Genomic DNA, 14,326 nt, shown 5'->3' on the forward strand with positions numbered 1-14,326 from the left:
AGGTGTTACTGATGATGTCATCAGAGAGAGACAGGTGTTACTGATGATGTCATCACAGAGAGAGACAGGTGTTACTGATGATGTCATCAGAGAGAGACAGGTGTTACTGATGATGTCATCACAGAGAGAGACAGGTGTTACTGATGATGTCATCAGAGAGAGACAGGTGTTACTGATGATGTCATCAGAGAGAGAGAGAGACAGGTGTTACTGATGATGTCATCAGAGAGAGACAGGTGTTACTGATGATGTCATCAGAGAGAGAGAGAGACAGGTGTTACTGATGATGTCATCACAGAGAGACAGGTGTTACTGATGATGTCATCACAGAGAGAGAGAGAGAGACAGGTGTTACTGATGATGTCATCACAGAGAGACAGGTGTCACTGATGATGTCATCACAGAGAGACAGGTGTTACTGATGATGTCATCAGAGAGAGAGAGAGAGACAGGTGTCACTGATGATGTCATCAGAGGGAGAGAGACAGGTGTCACTGATGATGTCATCAGAGAGAGAGAGACAGGTGTTACTGATGATGTCATCACAAAGAGGGAGAGAGACAGGTGTTACTGATGATGTCATCAGAGAGAGAGAGAGACAGGTGTTACTGATGATGTCATCAGAGAGAGAGAGACAGGTGTTGCTGATGATGTCATCACAGAGAGAGAGAGAGAGACAGGTGTTACTGATGATGTCATCAGAGAGAGAGAGAGACAGGTGTTACTGATGATGTCATCAGAGAGAGAGAGAGACAGGTGTCACTGATGATGTCATCAGAGAGAGAGAGAGAGAGACAGGTGTTACTGATGATGTCATCACAGAGAGAGACAGGTGTTACTGATGATGTCATCACAGAGAGAGAGACAGGTGTTACTGATGATGTCATCAGAGAGAGAGAGAGAGACAGGTGTTACTGATGATGTCATCAGAGAGAGAGAGAGAGAGAGACAGGTGTTACTGATGATGTCATCACAGAGAGAGAGACAGGTGTTACTGATGATGTCATCAGAGAGAGAGAGAGAGACAGGTGTTACTGATGATGTCATCAGAGAGAGACAGGTGTTACTGATGATGTCATCAGAGAGAGAGAGAGAGACAGGTGTTACTGATGATGTCATCAGAGAGAGAGAGAGAGACAGGTGTTACTGATGATGTCATCAGAGAGAGAGAGACAGGTGTTACTGATGATGTCATCAGAGAGAGAGAGAGAGAGAGACAGGTGTTACTGATGATGTCATCACAGAGAGAGAGAGACAGGTGTTACTGATGATGTCATCAGAGAGAGAGAGACAGGTGTTACTGATGATGTCATCAGAGAGAGAGAGACAGGTGTTACTGATGATGTCATCAGAGAGTTTCTGTTTGTATCTATATTTATATATTTTGAGTAAATCTGTGCTGTTGATTGATTGATTGATTGTTTCCAATATGAAAGCAGATCTTTAACATCATCAATAATAAACACTATTGATGATCCTCAGTGTAACAATAATTCCTTCATGAGATTTTATATTGAAGTTCGTGATCTGAAGTTAATTGATGAGCCTGATTGATCCGTCTCATGCTGTTCTGGTTCATGCGTGCGCAGCAGTGACTGTATAGATTATTAAATCCTCTCTCAGCCAATCACATCACTGCTCTCATAGCTCTTAAACAGCTGAGCCAATCACAGTGAAGCGTGATAACGAAACGTCTGGAAGGTTCAGAGTCATGACACGAACACACGTCAGCACGAATCTGCAGCCTGCAGACAGATGATCTGTTCTTCAGTTAGTTACTAAAATAAAGACATTAATTTGGTGAAGCGTTTCTATGATGACATCAGACTGATGTAAATGGTCTCATAGTTTATTATTTAAAGATTTTCATTTACATAAAAGTCTGTTGCGTCACTTTCGATCGCAGAACGAGGACACGACGGCGGCCACCTGCAGGATCATGATTATTACTAACTGGGTGCGATACGTTTCCATCACCCAGCAGTGATTGGTCTACCAGAGAGGGTGGGTGGAGCTAATGCAACAGACTCGTGTGTGAGGCAGCCGTCTGTTTGTTTCTGCTCACTGACGACACACAGGCAACACTGGTTGGAACTCACGTTGGTTGAACTCTGCAAACCCGACGTGTTAATCATAAAAAGACAGAATGTTAAGTTATAACGAGCTGCAGCCTGCTGGTTTAATGAACGGCTTCTCAGAGGCTGCAGATTCACCAACATGTCAGTCCTGCAGTAGAAACAGCTGCAGATTCACCAACATGTCAGTCCTGCAGTAGAAACACCTGCAGATTCACCAACATGTCAGTCCTGCAGTAGAAACACCTGCAGATTCACCAACATGTCAGTCCTGCAGTAGAAACACCTGCAGATTCACCAACACATCAGTCCTGCAGTAGAAACACCTGCAGATTCACCAACATGTCAGTCCTGCAGTAGAAACAGCTGCAGATTCACCAACATGTCAGTCCTGCAGTAGAAACACCTGCAGATTCACCAACATGTCAGTCCTGCAGTAGAAACACCTGCAGATTCACCAACACATCAGTCCTGCAGTAGAAACACCTGCAGATTCACCATCATGTCAGTCCTGCAGTAGAAACAGCTGCAGATTCACCATCATGTCAGTCCTGCAGTAGAAACAGCTGCAGATTCACCATCATGTCAGTCCTGCAGTAGAAACAGCTGCAGATTCACCATCATGTCAGTCCTGCAGTAGAAACACCTGCAGATTCACCATCATGTCAGTCCTGCAGTAGAAACAGCTGCAGATTCACCATCATGTCAGTCCTGCAGTAGAAACAGCTGCAGATTCACCATCATGTCAGTCCTGCAGTAGAAACACCTGCAGATTCACCATCATGTCAGTCCTGCAGTAGAAACACCTGCAGATTCACCATCATGTCAGTCCTGCAGTAGAAACAGCTGCAGATTCACCATCATGTCAGTCCTGCAGTAGAAACACCTGCAGATTCACCATCATGTCAGTCCTGCAGTAGAAACAGCTGCAGATTCACCATCATGTCAGTCCTGCAGTAGAAACAGCTGCAGATTCACCAACACATCAGTCCTGCAGTAGAAACAGCTGCAGATTCACCAACACATCAGTCCTGCAGTAGAAACAGCTGCAGATTCACCAACACATCAGTCCTGCAGTAGAAACACCTGCAGATTCACCATCATGTCAGTCCTGCAGTAGAAACAGCTGCAGATTCACCAACATGTCAGTCCTGCAGTAGAAACACCTGCAGATTCACCAACATGTCAGTCCTGCAGTAGAAACACCTGCAGATTCACCAACATGTCAGTCCTGCAGTAGAAACAGCTGCAGATTCACCAACATGTCAGTCCTGCAGTAGAAACACCTGCAGATTCACCAACATGTCATTTATTGATCACTGCAGATCGATTCACTGACTTTCCTGCTTTCACCACATTAAATGTTATTTTCTGTGCTGATTGTGATCGGAGTGTTTCACTGAAATAACTTCTTTATATTTCATTAATCTACTATTTTACTATCTATATTTGCAGGCAGTAGTTTGCTCTTGTTGGTGAAACCACCAAAGCAGCAGACTGATGTTAGAAACATCTGGCTGCTTCCTGTGAATGAACCTCCCACCTGAGCACGGTGCGCTCTGCTGGTCACTAAAACACCACACAAACACTCGAAGCAGGTTTCAAGGTCAGGAAGACACCGAGCGGTCAGAACACTGCTCCTGAACCCTGAATAAGATAAATCCTCACGGGGGTTAGGGGTCAGGGGTCAGCGTCATGTTTCCTGCTCTACGATTGTTGTTCATTTTCTAACATATAAATTATTTAATAAATTGCATGAATTAAATTGTGATAATCAAACCATCATTAAATCCACAAAGACTGGGACCAGGACTCACTCAGACCTGCTTGTGTTTCACACAACACCAAACTTTATTCACTACCTGTCCTTCATCCTGCTGTTATTGTCCAGTGAGCATCAGTGTGTGTTTGTGTTTATAAGGCCGGCTCGTTCCCGCCGCTCTCTGGTTCAATACAGAACTTATAACATCTGCTGCAAACAAAGTTACACTCACTCACTAGTTTCACTTTTACAGCCTCCTTTCACAACAAAATGATGACTATTAGGGCAAATATTCCCATAATCCCTTGCGCTCCTCCTGTAGCAAAGTTTGGGACCGTTGGTTCCGAGTCTTAACTTCTTCCACTGATCCCAGACCCACGTGTCCTTTTAACTGTTTATCTAAAGATATTTGTGGTTGTAAAAACCTCTTTACAAGCTCTATTATTAATAACTACGGATCGATCTCTAACCTCCCGTTTCTAAGAACAATTAGTGAAAAAGTCGTCAACAAGCAGTTAATCGACCAACAAAATACAGGATCTCTACCGATCTGGTTTTCAAGCTAACTGTAGTCCAGAAACAGCTTCAGTCAAAGTTATTAATGACTTCAGGATAAATAGTGACAACAGTAGAGTTTCTATTTTAGTGTTATTGGATCTAAGTGCAGCGTTTGTCCCTTTATAGTGGAGAGGGTTAGGGTTAGGTGGAGAGACGTGGTAGACCAAGACCTATCTCGGTTTTTATTATTCGTGAACCACCTTGATGTCGTCTTACTGTCCAGAGACGCATTAGCAGCATAATTAAAACCAGATTGTATCATTTAAGAAATATGGTCAAGGTAAGGAGTTTTTTATCTCAGGAGGACGCTGAAGAACTCGTCCATGCTTTCGTTTCCAGTCGGCTAGACGACTGTAACGCTGCTCACAGGAAAACCAGAAAAGCATCTGGACCAGCTGCAGCTTCTCCAGATTGAAGCTGCTCCAGTTTCAACTAGAAGAAAGACGTAGGAGCTGATAGAAACCTGCGCTGAGGCTTCCTGTAAATGTCTGACTCCACAGTTATCTCTCTGACCAGTGATGAACCAGTAAGACTCTGCAGGTCTAACTGGTTCAGGTCTGAAACAGATCGTCCTCTTTTTAAACTAAACTGAAAACCTTTCAGCGGTGCTTCGAAGAAGTCGAAGTCACTGCTCTTAATTACTTTATTCTGACTTTCTTTACTGGTTTTAACTGGTTTTCTCTTCGCTGTGTGAAGCGCTGTTCTTCCACCTGGAATCTAATGTATAAAGTTTTGTTTTGCTCACGTATTTGCAATCCAACCTGTAATCTGCCTGTTTAAACCCTTCATGTTAGTTCTTGTTCTCAGGTCTCTCTGGAAGAAGACTTGATCTCAGTGAGACTTCCTGTTTAAATAAAGGATTAAATAATTAAATAATGATCCTCTAATTGATCCTCTAACAGGCCAATAGCTGTTCCCAGTATTTCAACACGACTTACAGGCAGTTTCCCAGTATCCACCCAGCATCTTCTGGGATTTATCCAGTATTTACCCTGAACCTGACCATGTTTAAACAGTCTTTGCTCATATTTTCTCAGGACTTGATTGTTTTGCAGTATTTAGTCAGTACCTGCTGGTATTTTCCCACTCTGGTTATCAGAGGTGTTTTTCCTAAAATCAGCAACATGTTTTATTTCAAATGTCAGAAGTAAAACTTCACAGAAACATGATTTTATTATGTTGTTGTTGCTGATATTTTGGGTAAAACAGCTCTGGAGACTCATTTACCAAACATCTGTTTGCAGGTGAGAAAATCTGACCGTGAGGCCTGCGGCCGCTGTGCCGCTGAGCAAGGCACCGCCACCAGTCCTCCAGTAAAATCACCACAGAAGAAGAAGGAAAAGTTCAAATGACAACGACGACGATTCAAAGAGAAGTTTGACAGTTTATTAATAGATTTAAAACATCAGAAAAAAAACATGTACACAGGTCGACTCTTTTCTTCTGTCCGTGTTTCCGTTATTTTGTCCAAACAGTTTTAGTTCAGAATCTCTGATCTGCAAACAGACGGTAAAAAGAGTCCGACAGCCGAGAACTACAACAGCAGAGAGGGAAAATACACCTTCATCATCATCATCATCATCATCATCATGGGAGCAGAGCAGCTGTCCTGTCAGGTCAGTGTGTCTCACCTGTCTCACCTGTCTGCTGTTGATGGACTGAGGTCTGAGGCTGAAAACAGGGAGCGAGTGAGACGTCGGGAACGCCGTCACCACTAAACATCTCTGAGCTTCACACGTCTCAAAGTCTGAATAAAGAAAACTCGCTCCGATTGGCTTAACACAGTCACATGACCACACCCAGCAGCTGTGAATCTATCACGTTAAAAACGACCAATCAAAATACGAGACGATGAGAAACCTTATTCAGACGTCAGCTGATCAGAAACGATCAAACCGACGGCTGAATATGATCAATATGTGATCAATATGTTTAATACCTGATCAGAGTGACCGATCAAACACTGAAAGAAAGTCTGAATGAAGGCCTGATCCCAGACTACAGGGACCTGATATGTAGGAACATTGTTTCCATGGCAACTGTAGTGCGTTTCCATTGGAGATCAATTCTTCGGTCTGGACCCCCTGTAGAGCCCGGACCGCACTGACTCAGATCTTGACCCTGTTTGGGCCCCTGGCCTCAGTTTGGACAGACCCAACCCAACAGGAAGTGAGCGTTTGGGTTTCACATGCTGCCGCAGCCAATCACGTCGGACTGAAACTCGTCATAGCGTCCAATCAGAACACTGATCATTCTAATCAACCAATTATCAATCACGTGTTTGCCTGGCTAGCTTAGCTTAGCTTAGCACAAAAATGAGAAGGCGTCTGGATCCTTTTATTTTTACAAGACTGAATCTTTATTTGTTGATTTATTATTGATTAGTGTAAATCAATGATTCAGTAATTAAGACTCCAGAAGACTCCACTATATCCTACATTTCCCATGATGCATCTAGACGTGTCTTTCATTTGAGCCTCCAGTTCCACCAGCAGCTAATGTTTTAAAGTTTTCTGTTTCTCAGAAAGCAGGTTTAACAAACTCTGACTGATCAGCTGATCAATGATCAATGGAGCTCTGATACTACGAGTCACCATGGCAACAGGTTAATAAAAGGCAGAGCCTCCAGAGATATTAATGCATGTGTATGCAGACGATGCACATTTATCTTTAAACAAAGAGCCTGAATCAGAGCGGGAAATTAATCAGATTAATCTATATTGATCGTTTATCAGACTCACATTTGCTTATTGATGATAAAGTGGAATCTGTGTATCAGGCTGCAGCTACATTACATTTAAATATATGTGTTCAGTTTGAATCTGACAGAGGAAACACAGGAAGCAGCAGCTGAAGATTTAAAACATAAATAGATCAAAGACACAGAGACGTGACTGTAGCTCACAGGCTGATCAATAATAATGTGATTGATGATTATTAAAATACAGCAGATGTTAAATGTTCAGACGTCTGTTTGTATCTCAGCTCAACATCATTCAGTGATGCTGCTCACTCAGAAATATTAACATATAATCTCCAATATTACATCAGCGGACCGATCAGAGATCATTATTCATTGATCCGACGTGTCTGAAGCTTCGTTCTGATCATTTAAATTTAACTGAGATGAAACATGATGTGTAATAAAGATCAGAGGTCAGCAGCTGCTCTGACAGACCGACAGAGTCTCAGAGTTATAACAGAAGGACGTGAAGAGCTTTGATTCTGAGCTGAAGATCAATTCACACTGATTGATATTTGAACCGCTGATCAAAGAAACGACTGATACATAAAAACTTTAGAAAGTCCTGAGAAACAAACTAACATCCGACCAGGATTCAGATTCTGACAGTAAAGCTCCTCTAACGGACCAGCTTCCATACCGACTCTGACCCAGAGGTTACGTTACCATGGTAACTCTGACCCAGAGTTTAAGTTACCATGGTAACTTACCCAGAGTTTAAGTTACCATGGTAACTCACCCAGAGAACTCTGACCTGACTGAACGAACCGAGACGTCAAACTCTGTAAGAAACTCAGAAACCAGGAAGCAGGTTAGCTTCACAGTTACCATGGTAACTGTGAAGCTAACCTGCCGGCAGCAGGGTCCGTTACCATGGTAACTCACCCAGAGTTTAAGTTGCCATGGTCTCTCGTCTCAGATTGAACAAACTCAGAGTTTTCACTAAACCTGCTTTCTGGGAAACTTTCCACGGCTGATGACATCACTATGACATCATAACAGTGACAGTGAACCTGTGAGATGTAAATTTGGTGTTTGACCCTTTAAGGAACTGAGAGAGACGCTGGGACGCCGGGACGAGTCGAAACCTGCCGCTGACTAACACCTGCTGAAACTGAAGCCCCGCCCCCTGCTGCCCTGAACACTGACAGGTAACTCAGAAGCTCCGCCTCCTCCAGGAAAAAGAAACGTGAATGTGGTCCGCCTGTCTGTATCAGTCTCTGACAGACGGACTCCTTCCTGTAGTGGGCGTGGCCGAGCTGTAGGGGGCGGGGTAGGAAGGGAAGCGTAGCGTTAGCTGATGCTACGTCTCGAACTGCGTGAGCAGCGCCCGGACTTCAGGTGTCAGCTGCTTGGCGGCGCTGGCGGCCTCGGCGATGGCGCGGCGGTACGGCCCCTTCCTCTTCCGGTCGAAGCGCGACTGGAAGCTCTCCAGGAAGGGCGACAGCTGGGAGAGCGGCAGGAAGGAGGTGGTGGGCGAGCCGAACCAGGAGACACGCGCCTCCTGCCGCACCGCCAGCCCCGTGTCCCCGCGCCGCGCCACCGTGATGCCGAGCACGCGCGCCGGCCACCAGGGGAAGCCATAGATCTTCGCCCAGACGATGTCGCCGACGCACACCGTCCGACCATCAGGAAGCGAACACTTCGACACCGACTTGGAGAAGACGGAGGACGACGACGAAGACGAGGAGGAGGACGAGGACGTGGAAGACTTACGACGCCTCTTCAGTTCACCTCCCTCCTCTTCCTCCTCATCGCGGCCGACCTGAGGCTCCTCGCCGTCGGCTCTGGGGGGAGGGGTCACAGGGGAGGAAGAGGAGGGACACAGAGGTGCTAATGAGGTGGAAGAGGAGGGCGGGGGGGCGGGGAGAGAGGAGGAGGAGAGCGGGTCTCCGGGAGGGGGGGGGTCAAAGGTCTCTGTTGAGCTGCACTGTGAGTGGGAGGAGTCCAGGGAGGAGGAGCAGGAGGAGGAGGAGGGGGGAGGAGGTGCCACTACCTGCTCGTTACCTCCTCCCCCCTCCTGCTCCGCCCCCTCCTCCTCAGCGGATTGTACCTCCTGAGTTTCCATGGCAACACTGGCTGCACAGGAGGGGGGAGGCGGTAGGAGAGGGGGGGGAGTTGTGGCGGGGGGAAGGGGCGTGGCTTGGGCTGTGTTTAATGTGGAGGCGGGACTTGAGGCAGGTTTGTGAGGCGACGTGCGAGCACTCTGTTTGGGCGGGGAGGAAGAGGAGGAAGAGGAAGAGGAGGAGGAGGAGGAGGAGGAGGAGGAGGGCACCTGGCTGTCATCAGTACGATACCTTTGAGGTTTGAGGCGCATTCTGGGAGGAAGCGCCGTGTTCAAGCCGACGGCCGCCGCACTGAGGTGCTGCAGGCGGCGGGTGAAGTGGACCTTCTGGTTGTGGTTCTGCAGGGCGGCGGCTCGGGTTACGGCCTTGGTGCGGTCTTGGCTCTGGCCCTGGCTCTGGTTCTGGTTCTGGTTCTGGTCTTTGGGTCGGCGATGCGGCGGCGGCTGCGAGCTCCTTGCCAGCTTCTTCAGAACCTGCCGTGCTTTGGAGCGATCCACCGCAGAACCTTTGGCCAGAACCTTCTTGGAGTTCAGCTTCAGACGCATGCGGCTGGATGAGGATGACGACGAGGATGAAGATGAAGCCACGCCCCTCAGGACACGGTGAGATGAAGAAGAAGAAGATGTCGATGACACGCGTATCCCTGATGACGCACGTCTGTCGGCGGCGCCGCGCCCTCCCTTGTCGTCGCTCCTCAGTCGTTTGACTTCAGAGGAGATCGGTCCGTCGGCTGGCCTCCGCCGCCGGGACGCCTCCTCGCCCCTCAGATCCACGGGGCCCCGCCGCGCCTCCCTGTGCCCGCCTGACGCTACCACACCTTTGCACTTGTCACAGAGCACTTGGCGGGGGCGGAGCTTGATGGCGTTCATGATGGAGGTGGGTTCCTCGCAGCGGTAGCGCCGCTTTGGCCGTTTGATCTTACGTGGCGGCGGCTGAGGTAAGGCCTGGTTGTAGGTGTCCCTGATGAACAGAGGAGGGGGGTACGGAGCCCCCTCCTGGAATAGCGGCGGTGGTTTGGACATCCAAGGGTGAGGAGGGGGGGGGGGGGCCGATGGTGACCTCTTCCTGTTTGAGGGACGGGTCGTCGATGGCGTCCGACTGAAGAGACATCTGAGGCAGACTCCGGTTGTCCCGTCTGGGAAACACTGTGATGGGAATACCGTACGGCCCGAACCTGAACACACACACACACACACACACACACACACACTGATGAGAACCTTAAAGACTCAAATACACCAGTTGATTCACCAGGAAATGGATCAAAGCTTCAAAATAAAACTAAACGGCTTCAGTGTAACGAAAGCATCAAAATAAAACGACACAAATCAAACCTGTAAAATTTCCTTCATGAACCTGAAATCTGTTTCCAGGATTTATAATAATAAATATTAATTTAGTTCTGTGTGACTGGGTTAACTGGGTTAACTGGGTTAGTGGTGTTAAAAACGAGGCTGTTTATCACTAATCCTGTTAATTTAGCTGTAAATCTGTTAAAGGACTAAAACCAAAACAAATAAATTTAGTCTTTTATGAAAGTAAAGGGTTAGAATATCTCTGAATATCTTTAGACATTTGGAAGACGTGTCTCTGGACACTGATCTACACATCAAACAATTAATTGATTACTCAAGAAAACAACGGGCTGATTTATCAATAATAAGTAATGCAGGAGTCATAAATAAATGAGTCCATGTATCTTTATTAACGACAAACCTATAAAATAATAAACCAGTTTTCTTGCTTCGTGTTGTTTTTATCCAACAAACAGAATAAAAGTAAAAACTTCTTCTTCTTTAAAAGAGACGTTAAACTTCAACAGTGTAAAAATCATATTATAATGATCAGATAGAGGTAACCATGGTAACCATACAGACGGTATTTTGTCATCAAACAATTCAATGTATATAAATGTGTGTTCATGGAACTCGTCACATGCAAATGAATAATCCAAGTTCATTATAAAGTCGTGAAAAGAGTTACAAGATAATGACGATATGATGCATTTAAAGACGTTCTCCTCCTGTAACAAGCAGCCACTGAGGTGCGTTCAATGTCAGCTCCGTGAATCTGAGTTTCTGCAGTGACGACAGTCAGCAGGGACGTCGTCTTCGTCTTATTAATGTCAGACATTAAAGCAACGCAGAGAAGTAAGTTAGTAAAACTATATGAACAGTAAGAAGACATGTTTCCTTTCTGTGTATTTATGTGTTTAAGTGAATTTGTGAATCAACTGTTTACTAAACGTCATTATCTGTTTATTTCATAGTTCTGCCCAGAATCAGTAAACACTTGAACGCGTCATACTGCAGATAAAACCTGTCAAACTCAACACAGCGTTTTGAATTGATCCGTAAGTTTCTTCTATACATTTAAACTGTGTTTATTTAAGTACAGTATGGTATATAGTTATTTAAACCATGTTTATTTAAGTACAGTATGGTATATAGTTATTTAAACCATGTTTATTTAAGTACAGTATGGTATATAGTTATTTAAACCGTGTTTATTTAAGTACAGTATGGTATATAGTTATTTAAACCGTGTTTATTTAAGTACAGTATGGTATATAGTTATTTAAACCGTGTTTATTTAAGTACAGTATGTTATATAATGGACAAGTTTGATAGGACACTTGGCTGCTGTTTCATTTCTCACAGCGACACTGAACACAACCCTGATCAATAATAATCAATATCATGTTGTACTGATCAGTTATCATCAATAATCACGTTATACTGATCAGTGATAATCAATACCAAATTATTATGATCAATTATCTATAACGCTGTGACGTCATACCTCCTGGTGACGTCCATCAGCACACCTGAGAACACCTTCTCGCCCAGCCGGAAGGACACCACCAGCGCGTCATCAATGACGTGATCCAGGCAGACCCGGACCTCGGACCCGAGACTCAGATCCTGCACACAGGCGGGACCGGGTTCCGTTCCTGCGGGCTCCGGTCGGGAGGCCCCCTCTCCGGGGGGGGACTCCCGCGGCTCCTCCGAGCCCGCCGAGTCCGGGTCGTCAGGCATGGCGTCCTCCGCGGGACCGGGCATCAGCTCCGGCTGGACCAGAGCCGTGTAGCCCCGGTCTCGGTCCGTCGGTTCCGCCGGTTCCGCCAGAGACAGGCCGGCCTCTGGGACGGGCGGGGCGGCCGGGAGGGAGTGTAGGAATACGGCGGAGGGCTGCGGGTCCGCCAGGATGCTACGGTACACAGTCCCGCCGCCTTCTGGGTCCCCCGGCACCCCGGGAGAGAACCGGTCCGTGCTGGTCCGGTCCCCCGGGAAGTTATTGATCAGCTCGTCTGTTCCCGCCGCGGGCTGCAGCTCCGGCCTGACATGGCGGTGCTGCTCCCCGTCCCCCCCGTCCTCCTCACGGGGTACAGCCACCTCCGCAGCAGGGCCGCGCTCCCGTGTCCCGTCGCTCTCCGGCGATGCTCCCGGCTGTCCCGGGCCGACCGGGCTCGGTTCTGGGGGGCCCTCGTCGTCCGTCGCCGCGGTTGTTGTTGTTGTCGGAGCTGCAGCTCCTGGCTCTGCAGCCACGGCCGCCATTTTCTTCCGCTGTGCTGCCGAGCGGCGCCTCGCCCCGCCCTCACTGAGCGCTGCCAGCTGCGCAGACGCACTGCTATTGGTCGAAGTCTCTGTCACTCACATAATGCGAGGCTGAGCGTCGCCTCTGATTGGCTGATTCTGTCTGCCTATGAATCGTCGGGCCGCCGCCAGAGGGCGCTACGTCTTTACAAGACACACAATAAAATTATATGTGATCAATAAAAACATCAATAAACTACTGGTCTAAAAATGTAAAGTACTATCTGATTATATACTAGCTGATTATTGAGCTTTTCAAACTGATAACAGAAACATATAACTATACTATCACTCTGCTGGACATGCAGCTCCAAAACAAAATGAATTGATCTGATCACAGTTATTGTCTGTGTACCCAAAACCTGATATATAATAATAAATAATATATGAAAGGCCTGATCAGATAGAAAGAGAAATCACAAATAAACAATAATAAACCCTTTGATAACTATGAACCCCTCAGATGAAAGGATTGATTAGTGATCAATAAGACTTCTGATCTGTGACCTTAAGAATCGTAGTGGGATTAGATGGTATTAATGTGATGTCATTTGTTATTTATACTAAATGAGAGCACATATTGATAATCAGTGACCATCAGCCAATCAGAGCAGAGTATCAATCAGACACTTATTGATTATTATTTATATGATCTTTATTTACTGCAGCACTGCACTTCTGCATGTCAGAGAGAAATATTGTACATTTACCTGCATGTTTATCTAACAGATAACGTTACATATAAAGTAAAATATGACAAACTGTGAAAGATAACCCTAACCCTATCCAGCTGCAAAATTAAAGTAAAACATAATCCAATAATATAATGTAATATAAACTTCCACAAGAGCTCGCTCTGCATGATGAGAACTTTAACTTTTCATACTTTAAGTATATTTTACTGCCAGTATTTGTGTGCTGAAGTGTATTTCTGAATGCAGAACTTTTACTTGAATGGAGTGTATCTTGTAGTATAATAGTGAATTTTCTGTTTTGTATGTAAGTGACTACTGTATCACTGCAACTTCCGTTTGGGATTAATAGAGTACTCTCTCGATCTATAGTACAATATCAAACAGTACATGTGTAACTGGTTGACTCTTGCATTGTGTCGTAAGGAAGAAGCTCAGATGAGAGTTTCGTTGGAGGCGACCACTTCCTCCGGCTACTGACAGAAGTAAATGAAAAGAAAATGTCCTCCGGTCAGTTGTGATGCTAACTCAAGTTCCTACACAAATTAAATAACAGAACTTTGTTACCATACTGTACAATAAGTCCAAACTGATAAACTTCAGAAAGGAGTGCACGACGTCGCTTACCTCTCCCATGAAGTATGACGACAAAAGGGGGGAGGTAAAGGCATCATTTATAGGGGGGGGGGGGGGGACCTACAACAGTGAACGTAGGGGTACAATGAACTGAGCCTTAAATGTTCCACCTGTGGACTCTGGAGGAATAGCACGTCAGGATTTAACTATTTACAGATTTTGTGTAATTCTAATACATATGCTGCACAGTTGACCCTG

The 14,326-nt window shown here is 46.0% G+C and overlaps 1 protein-coding gene across 1 annotated transcript; it reads right to left on the reverse strand.

The window, feature by feature from the left end:
- Positions 1 to 5,767: 5,767 nt before the first annotated feature.
- Positions 5,768 to 12,807, reverse strand: pwwp2a (PWWP domain containing 2A). The gene is given in 3 exon segments (XM_044369639.1): positions 5,768 to 10,241; positions 10,243 to 10,378; positions 12,007 to 12,807. Coding segments are annotated over 3 exon segments (2,691 nt in total). The 5' UTR covers positions 12,762 to 12,807; the 3' UTR covers positions 5,768 to 8,441.
- Positions 12,808 to 14,326: the final 1,519 nt, after the last annotated feature.

This window comes from Thunnus albacares, chromosome 13 (genome assembly GCF_914725855.1).
Source record: "Thunnus albacares chromosome 13, fThuAlb1.1, whole genome shotgun sequence".
NCBI lineage: Eukaryota > Metazoa > Chordata > Actinopteri > Scombriformes > Scombridae > Thunnus > Thunnus albacares.